At 43.2% G+C, this 9817-nt stretch overlaps 1 protein-coding gene across 2 annotated transcripts in view; it reads right to left on the minus strand.

Annotated features, from left to right (window-relative positions):
- The window catches only part of LOC102240294 (cytochrome b5 type B), a 25019-nt gene extending 18223 nt beyond the window's left edge, over positions 1 to 6796 (minus strand). The window contains exon 1 of one of the 2 annotated variants that reach the window (XM_005881203.2): positions 6535 to 6796. In XM_005881203.2, the coding sequence (XP_005881265.1) occupies positions 6535 to 6696 (162 nt within the window). In that variant the 5' untranslated portion in view covers positions 6697 to 6796. The remainder of the gene's footprint in view (positions 1 to 6534) is intronic. The other variant, XM_014529149.1, reaches the window with a different exon arrangement.
- Positions 6797 to 9817: the final 3021 nt, after the last annotated feature.

Raw genomic sequence — 9817 nt, forward strand, 5'->3', positions numbered from 1 at the left:
TTTTTTTTTCAATTATAGTTAATTACCATGTGCAATCAAGCCTGAGTTCTAACCGCAGTAAGAGCTTGTTTTCTTGAGATGCAAACCCCCCCGTAAAATGTTTTAGCTGGTATCTTTATAACTTCCTCTACAACAGTAATAACTTTCATTAATGAAAACTTAAAAACTATGGATGAGCAAAACAAATCTCCCTGTGCTGTTCATTTTGCAACGACAGAATGACATAAAGAACAAATGTGTCAAAACTTGACTCAAATGCTCTTTTTCAGAGTGACTACTCAGGGACAGGACAGATTTTGCAAGCCTTCTGTATCTCTTAATACTGAGCAGGGGAAATCGGTGACCCTGAGACACTGCTGGGTTCAAGTACCTTCTAGATGACCAAAGATGGGTTAAACAATGACTATACTTAATGCTACTAAACAATGAGAGGTTCTTGGTCTGGAGTTCGGAATATATCAAATCCACTGGAAAAAAAAAAAATCAATGTACTGTCTATAGCCACTCAACTAAAGATCCAGTTATTCTGGATGAGAGTTTATGTATCATTATAAAAGGGGAGAAAGGACATGGCTGGTATGGCTCAGTGATTGAGCATCAACCCATGAACCAAAAGGTCACCAATTTGAATCCCAGTTAGGAAATTTTGAAGAGGACTGGGCAGAGAAAGATGATAAACCTGGGTAGGAAACAGGAAGAAATAGTAAAGGTTCATAGGTATTTGCCTTTGGATTAGAAAGAGCCTAGTAGCCTAGCCTGCGTGGCTCAGTTGTTGAGCGTCGACCTATGAACCAGGAGGTCACGGTTCGATTCCCAGTCAGGGCACATGCCCTGGTTGCGGGCTAGATCTTGGTGTGGAGCATGCAGGAGGCAGCCAATCAATGATCTTTCTCATCATTGATGTTTCTCTCTCTCTCTCTAAAATCAATAAAAAATATATGTAATCTTTAAAAATAAAACAGGGGTGCCACCTACAAAGTCACCACTACCCAAAGTCTGAATTACTTATTTAATGCCCTTCTTCCCCCACTAGACAGTAAGCTCCATTAGAACAGGGAGGACTGTTGTCTTATTAATGGCTGTATCCTAGAACATAACATGGCACCTGAAACACAGTGAGATCTAGGGAGTACTCTGCCCTCTTTCCCTCCCACCTGCCCTCTCTGGTACATGCGCACGGAAGCCCACATACAAAATAAGTAAGTAAAAATCAATTTGTTGATCAGGGCCTCTCACCTGGACAGTGTTGGAGGTTAAATGTCACCTCATGTTATTCCTAGTCTTCCCTAGGGCTGTCACCACTTGGGATTGCTCGAGGAAAGATAGTACTCTTTCTATAGATTTGTTAATTCCACAAGATATGTAAATTGCATTCTTTTGAACAGCCTTGGAGAAATCCAGTAAGAATTGCTATTAGTTAAACTCTGATTTTTTTAGGAGTTATTCTAGGGATGCATCAAAAAGAGCCTGCATTCTCAGTCTTACTGAAGGCAAGCTCACGCTCCGCCCTGCTCGACAATTACTTATACACAGATCTCATCCTCCCTTTAAATCCAAGGCAGCTAATTCACCTTTGAATCTTCACAGCATCTGCTATACCAGTAAGCACTCAAAAGATGCTGCAGGAAAATGTACTTTATTAACAATGAAAATAACCACTAACATTACTGAGCTCTTTATACCAGGTACCATGATAAGTCTATAGTAAGTATCTAAATTAACTGTCCCAACAACAAACCTGTGGAATAGGTACTATTATCTCCAGTTTACAGATGGGAGAGGCCTTCACAGAGCTTATTTGCACAGAGTTACACAACTATTAAGTGGTTAAGTAGGAAACGGAACCAGACATAAACCCCAAAGCCAGCACTCTGCCTTTAGCATTCTATTTCATATATACAATTCACCAAAATTCTCTTCAAAAGACACTTAAGAAAATGAAAAGGCTAAATACAGACTGGAAGAATATATTCGTAATACATATACTGAAAGAACTTGCATCTAGATATATAAAGAACACTTTCAAGTCAATAATTTGAAAACAAACACCCTAATTAAAAAAAGGGCAAGACTGAACAGACACCTTACAAAAAGACATACAAATGGCCAATCAGCCCTTAAAGATACTTAACATTAGTCATCAGTGAAATGCAAGTTAAAACCATAATTACATGCCAGGACACACCCATGAAAAGCACGAGAATAGCTAAAAGTAAAATGACAAATACCCAGTGTCAATGATGATGTGGAGAAACTAGAAAACTCATGCACTGCTAGTGGGAATGTAAAATGATGTAGCTACTTTGGGGAAAGTTCTCACAATTGCTTGAAAAGTTAAAACAAAACAAAACATATGACCCTGCAATCTCCCTCCTAGACATTTACCCAAGAGGAATGAAAACATATGTCCACACAAAGATTTGTACATGAAAGGTCATTGCAGCTTTATTCATAATAGCCAAAAAAATGAAAACAACTCAAATGTTAATCAATAGGTTAATAGATAAACAAGTTTTAGAATATCATACAACAAAATAAAAATAAATAGGGACAAATTGCTGATACACAGAATAAAACAGAGATGAATCTCAGATCTATACGCAAAAGAGTGCATACAGTTTTCTAGTATTCTAAATCAAAAATGGTTATATGAGGGCAAAGGTTCTACAAATGTCCTATATATTGTGATGATTACACAGGTGAGATTTTTGTCAAAACTCAGTGAACTTTACATATAAAAATCTGTACATGCCCTAGCCGGTGTGGCTCAGTGGATGGAGCGTCGGCCTGCGAACTGAAGGGTCCCAGGTTCGATTCCGGTCAAGGGCACATGCCCGGGTTGTGGGCTCGAATCCCAGTAGGGGACTTGCAGGAGGCAGCCGATCCATGATTCTCTCTCATCATGGATGTTTCTATCTCTCTCTCCCTCTTCCTTCCTCTCTGAAATCAATAAAAATATATTTTAAAAAATCTGTACATTTTATTGTATGTACATTGGCTCACAACAGAATTCACTTGGGGGGGAGGGGCCAAGATAGCAAAATATTACTAACAACCCAAATGTTTCTCAATAGGAGAATGCTTAAATAAATGACGACCCAGACAACAAATTCTGTGAACAATAAGAAGTGTTCCAGGTATCGATGTGGAAAGATTCCTGATAGGTACAGTTAAGTAAACAAGCAAGGCACAGACAGTGTGTTCAGTACACTACCTTCTGTTTTAAAAAATAAGAGTGGGAAGGACTATTTCACTTTTGCTTACATATGCAAAACAAAAACCTGGAGAAACACAAACAATAGTAGGTAGCTTTAGGCAGATGGGAAGGCTTTTCACTGTATATTTGTATGATTTATTCAAAAATAAAATCAACCTAAGTTCCAGAAGAAAGGTACCTGGCTCTAATTTCTCTACATCCCATTCCCAATCCTTCCAAATTATATTTAAAATGTGAAAGCAGTTGGCTGAAAAACACACCTAATACCACCATAGCTGGTTTGGCTCAGTGGATAGAACGTCGACCTGCGGCACATGCCCGGGTTGTGGGCTCGAGCCCCAGTAAAAGGTGTGCAATGATACCCTCTCATCACTGATGTTTCTATCTCTCCCTCTCCCTTCTTCTCTGAAATCAATAAAAATATATTTGAAAAAAAGAAATAAAATAAAACAGACCTAATACCATAAGTCTTCCCCCTCTCACCTACTAGTAATAGAAACCCTATTCTCCCAGACCTTCAGGCCAAAATCTTTGGTGTCATCCTTGACTCTTTTCTCTCACTCCTTAAATCCAATGTATCATTAAATCCTACTGGCTCTACCATCATAACACATCCAAAATCTGACACTTCTCACCATCCTGGACCAAGCCACCATCTCTTGTCCTGCCTCCTTAATAAACTGGGATCCTCAATTCCACCTTTGCCCTCCTTCAGTCTCTTTTCAACAGTGCAGTCAGAGTGATAGTATTAAACCATCAAGTCACATCATGTCACTCCTCTGCTCTACAGCGGTTTCCCTTCTCAAAACAAAAGTCAAAATCCTTTCTAAAACCTGCAAAGTTGATCTGCTATCCCCTGATCCTGATGACATCCATTGCTATCCAGCCACTCTAACCCGCCACACTGTTCCTCAAACACAGAATACATATTCTTCCCTCAAGGCCTCTGAACTTGCTCCCTCTGCCAGGAATGCCCCTCCTGCAGATTTCCACATGGCTGGTTCCGTAACTTCTGCTGGCCTTTGAGTCATCGTCTTACTCAAGCCATCTCTCGCCAGCTTACCTAAGATCTCAGCCCATCATCCTCATTCCCTCACCCCAACATACACCCATCCTCCTCTTCTCTGCTTCATTTTTCTTCTGAGCACTTACCACTACCTAACATAGCATGTATTTTTGTTATTTACTCTGATTATTGTCCACTTCCCATAGATTGTAATCTCCATGAAGGCATGTGTTTAATTATCCACTGCTGTAGCTTCAGCACTTAGAACAATACCTGGCACATAGCACACACTTGATAAGTATGTGAATAGTAAGTGAATGAATGAATGGGCTTGGAATGAACAAGAAAACAAGAGTAAGAGACTACAGAACAGGAAAGTAAAATGGCGAAATGCAGGTAAAGATCTGCAGCTCAAGGTTTAAGAGAAGCCTTGGCACACCTGGGATGTCTCTGGCTCCATCAGCATGTAGTACTTCAGGTCAGCAACCACTTACTCAAGACTGAATTAAAGTTCCCTACAAGCACTGACTCTTCCTGAGAAACTTGGGGAAAATAAATCCACAAATGGAAAACATTATTACCTACCCATTATGAACGATGCTTTAACATGTTGCACCCCACAACTGAAACTTATTATGAGGCATACACCAAAGGACATAGCTAAGGCTAGAATTCTGAAATAATACCATGTAGACAAGAAAAACCTGAATCTGAATAAATCCATGTAGACATGATCTATCTAAACCAGACTCTGCCACCAATCACCTGGATGACCCAAATCTCTCTGAACCTGTTTCGTGTCCCCCTGTTTAAAAAAAGGCAAAAAACAAAAACAAAAACATCACTACTACCCCAGGCACTCTCAGCTAGTTATTTTGAGGATGAAATAATGGGGAAGTACTTTTGAACGCCTAAAATGCCATACACCATATAAATGCAAGAAGTGACTAAACTTTATTTTATGTTAACTTATTGGTCACTAAGAAGATTTATTAAAAACAATGTCCTTTGGAGGAAATTTTACGTTTTTTTTTTAATATATTTTTATTGATTTTTTACAGAGAGAAAGGGAGAGAGATAGAGAGTCAGAAACATCGATGAGAGAGAAACATCAACCAGCTGCCTCCTGCACACCCCACACTGGGGATGTGCCTGCAACCAAGGTACATGCCCTTGACCGGAATCGAACCTGGGACCCTTCAGTCCACAGACCAACGCTCTCTCCACTGAGCCAAACCGGTCTTGGCGAAATTTTACGTTTTAAAGGTTTTTATAGGTTTATGAATCAGGATGTAGAGATTTTCCTCCCTAGGCCCCAAATTAATAGAAAAAGTAACTTGTATATTTGCTTTAGAGAAGGAACTAATAGAGAGGAACTTTTTTCTCGGTTACATTATGCAAGAATTCCTTGGAAATTCACCTATTGCTCAAAATAAAATGGTACAAACCAATATATAACAAAATATGTGTATATCAAAGCCTCAGGGATTGGGGGCCCAGGGAATTACTGCTGCGAAAGAGCAAAAGGAAACTCTTGAGAGTGCTGGAAATTGAGTGGTGAAACTTGAGGTTGTGATTACATGGGCGAACACATTGTCAAGACTTACCTTTTAAGTGGGCACACTTCATTGAGTGCAAATTACACCCCAATTAAGTTAGTTTAAACAAATAAACCTCTAGGTTTAGGTTGGGAAAAAAAATCACTCGGTTGTACCATGATCTCAAAGGGGACTTATGTAATATCTAATAGAACACCTTGAAAATGTAAGAGGATGACAGAACCTGAGTCAACGGCCAAAGAGAGGTCAACTCAGGACAGGGGAACTCAAGTTAGAAAAAAATGAACGCAGCATAGTGGAGGGAGGGGTGAATCTCAGCTTCTTATCAAGAAAATGAGAAACAAAAAGGGTGTCACTTCAGAAGGCAGAGTGAAAAGAGCGGAGGCTCATATGGCTCTGGGTCGGAGGCAGTGTGTGGCCTTGGGGGTCCTCAGTCTCTCTGGGACTCAGTTGTCCCTTCTGTAAAATGGGGATCACAACGCTGACCCAGCACACAGTAGGTGCTCGATACCTGATAAGCAATACACGGGTATTACCCAAGGCACCAGAATTTAGTGCTGACTGGCCATGTGTGCATATAATCCCCCACCCCGCCCCCGGCTCCCCCCTCACAGGGTGGTGGCCCCTGGCAAACGCTTTACCGCCCTCAGCCGGACGTCCATTCCCTCCGACACACACCCCTGGCGGCCTTTCCTGGCCAGACCACCCCTCACCCCGCAGCTCCAAGGGCCCTCCCGCCTCCCGGGCCCCACCTCGTTAAGGAAGCGGGTGATATCGTAGACTCGCCCGTGGATCACCAGCCAGATCTCCTTCGAGGAGTTGCGCTCCGCTACCTCCTCCAAACGGTAATAGGTGACGGGGGTCTCCACCCCTGGCCCTTTCCCATCGCTGCCGCTCGCTCCCGCGGTCGCCATGAGGCCTGAGATACCTGCTCTACACCACTCCCCGCTTTCCGCCGCTAACTTCCTCCAGGTGGACCCGGCGCTCGGCCCTCCCCGGCTTCCGTAACCGGGACCCACAAGGCCGTCGGAGGGATCCTGGCCACAGCCAATCACGCTTCCGACCACTCCCTGGTTCGCTTTCTTTTCACCAATGAAACGAGGAGTTCTGTTTAAAGTCCCGCCCACTCCCCGCCAGTGCCTCAGGACGTAGTCCTGGTTCGAGATCCACTTAACCAATCAGAATCGCCCACCCCCTCCAATCTCGTCCGTGGACTCTGTGATTTGGGGATGGCGCCTAGTGGGGACACGTGACAGGTGTCGCTCAGGAGAGGTTTGCCCTGCGCTCGGCGAGCCGGCCCGCAGCGTCCTGAAAGGGTCTCCGTTTTCCCGTCGCCCTTCCCTTCGCCGTGGGTCCCTCCTGAGTCCCGCTAAGCTCGTCCCTCCCGACCCCCCGCCCGCGCGGCCTGCATTCCAGCCTCGGGTTTACAGCTTTGCTTTGCATGAGACCTGCGGAATCCCGCCTGAGTCTCAGTCTCCGCACCAGTAGAATGGGCATGATAATTTATAGAAAAGTGTGGCCGATTCGGTGCGAGAGTATGTCTGCAGAGCTATTGGAACGCGGCAATCAACACATAAGTGAAAAGGCGGGGCGGCTGGCTGGAAGCCTCGGGGCTGCCGCACGGGGTAGGGGGTGGGGTATCCCCAGTTTCGGCCGCTGCGAAGAATGATTTTGTTATATGTCAGTTATATCTCAATAAGCCTGGAGGCTGGATTGATTTTTAGGCGAATTCTTTGGCGATCAGAACACACCTACGCTGTTTTCGTTTCTGCCTGTTCTAAAAGAGAGATTGCCTCAACTGTCACGGGCCAGAGGGCCCCAGCATTTAATAACAAGTTTGGTTAATGTGCAGCGTTATGAGCTGATCATGTTTAACTGCCATTACAACTGACAAATTGTTCGTGGTGAACTGTTTTCAGCAGGTCACGCTCCCCGGCTCTCACAGGCCACCCCAACCTGCTGGACCAATGCCATTCCGTTTTACCAGCCTCGTGCACCAGCTGCGACTCCAAACCCCGTTGGTAATAAGCTCACTTCTGTGGTCACACCGGGCCCCTCCACTTACGACACCCATTTCCTTCCCATGCTACTCACTCTTCAAGCTCCTTCTCGGATCCTCCCTGCACACAGACTCTCCTGCCGTTCTGAGATTCCGTGACTCCCTCTCCTTGTAGCATCTGAGCAAATTACTATTCCAGGAAACCCTCTGCATCTAAAAATCTTACCTTCCCACATTTACCTCCCTCAGTAGCATGAAAACTATGAGCGCGAGCCCGAATGATTCTTAGGACATTCCGCAAGCTCTAGCTCCAAATATTTGCATTCATTTCAGAAGTATTTACTGAGCATTTACTGGGTCACAAATGCTGTGATAAACTCTAGGGATAGAAAGGTGACATCACAAATAAGCCCTCTGAAATAAACAAAAAACACATATACCGTATATAAGTGTTAGAAATAGAGATTGGCATCAAACGCAATGGGAAACAGCTCTGAACACATATTTGTTAAATAACACTTACACCTCGTGTGTATGAGTCACCTGAGGAGGCTATGTTAAAAGGGCAGATCCCCTCCTATCCAGACTTGACGTCTCTTCCTCACCTTGAATCTTGGCTTGCCTCCTTACTTTCACCAATAGATTGTGGCGTGAGTGGTGCCGAGCATGTTACAAAGTCTGGTCCTCGAGAGGCCTTGAAGTTTCCATCTCCACCATCTTAGAACATTACTCCAGGGTCTGGCTGCCATGAAGAAGCCTGGAATTAAAGACCAGCCATTTAAATGCTGTCTCAGCCGAGCCCACCCCTTAATCGGTTTGTCAGCTGAATGCAAACACATGAGTAAAGCTAAATGAGCAGAACTGCTCAGTCAACCGCAGAATCGTGAGAAATACTAAAACACTAAAAAAAAAAAAAAAAAAGTCCAGTGGGTATGGATATAGAACCAGAAATCAGCATTTTTAGCAGGTATTTTGGGTGACTGAGGTGAGTCACCTGTAGATAACTTTGGGAAACATTGCACTTTGTAAAAAAGTATATTAGCTTTGTCTTTATCTCTCATACAGTGAGTTGGTAAAAGTACACACCATTTCCTTTTCTACCTCCACCTCTATTGAAACGGTTCAATAGTGATTTTAAAAACCCTAAGCGGGTAGCCTGGAAGAACCTCTCAGCGATGGGTCAGGGTTGAAGATATAAATCTGGAGTAACACAAAAGCAAAAGTGGGCTTTCTGAGAGAAAAGAGGGTGGGGTCCTTCCAGTAGTACTGATGTCACAAGCTTCCTCAAAGGCACCTGGGCAAGGACAGGACCTTGGAGAGGAAGGGCCACATGGTGAGTGCAGGGAGATTGGACCCTCGGTGCCAGGGTTCCCAGCTAGCGGACGTACCTGAACCCTGGGGGGGAGGCAGTCAGCTCTGCAATAGATCTTTCAGTGACCACTGTAGACTGAAAGCTACAGGGCCCTTCCTGAATGTTTTGTACCATGTAAAACCCCGGGGGGGGGGGGGGGGGGGGGGCGCCCCATATATTACAGACTAATTTGTCACCACTGTGGCAAGTGAATTTAGGATCAAATCAAAGTTTTTTTAAGTTAATATTTAAATTTCTGTTTTATAATTTCAAACGGGTAAGTGGAAAGAATAATACAGTGAACTCCCATATACTTCTAATTTAGATTCACCAATTGTTAATATTTTTCCACATTTGGTTTCTTTGAGATATGTTTATTGTTGTTGTTAATAATGATAAGCCATTTCAGGAAAAGTTGTAGACATCATGACCCTTTACCTCCAAATAATTCTATCTTCTAAGAATAAGAAAATAATTTTACATAACCCCAGGGTGATTTTTTAATTCAGGGAATTTAACATTCATATAAAACTATTATCTAACATGCTGTCCGTATCCTTTTCCAATTATTATAATAATGTCCTTTGTGGAATTTTGGTGTGTCTATGTGATTCAGGATCCAATCCAGAATTACACAATGCATTTATTTATGTGTCCTTCCTCTCCTTTAATCAAGTACTTTCAT

Source organism: Myotis brandtii, unplaced genomic scaffold, assembly GCF_000412655.1.
Source record: "Myotis brandtii unplaced genomic scaffold, ASM41265v1 scaffold670, whole genome shotgun sequence".
NCBI classification, from domain to species: Eukaryota; Metazoa; Chordata; class Mammalia; order Chiroptera; family Vespertilionidae; genus Myotis; species Myotis brandtii.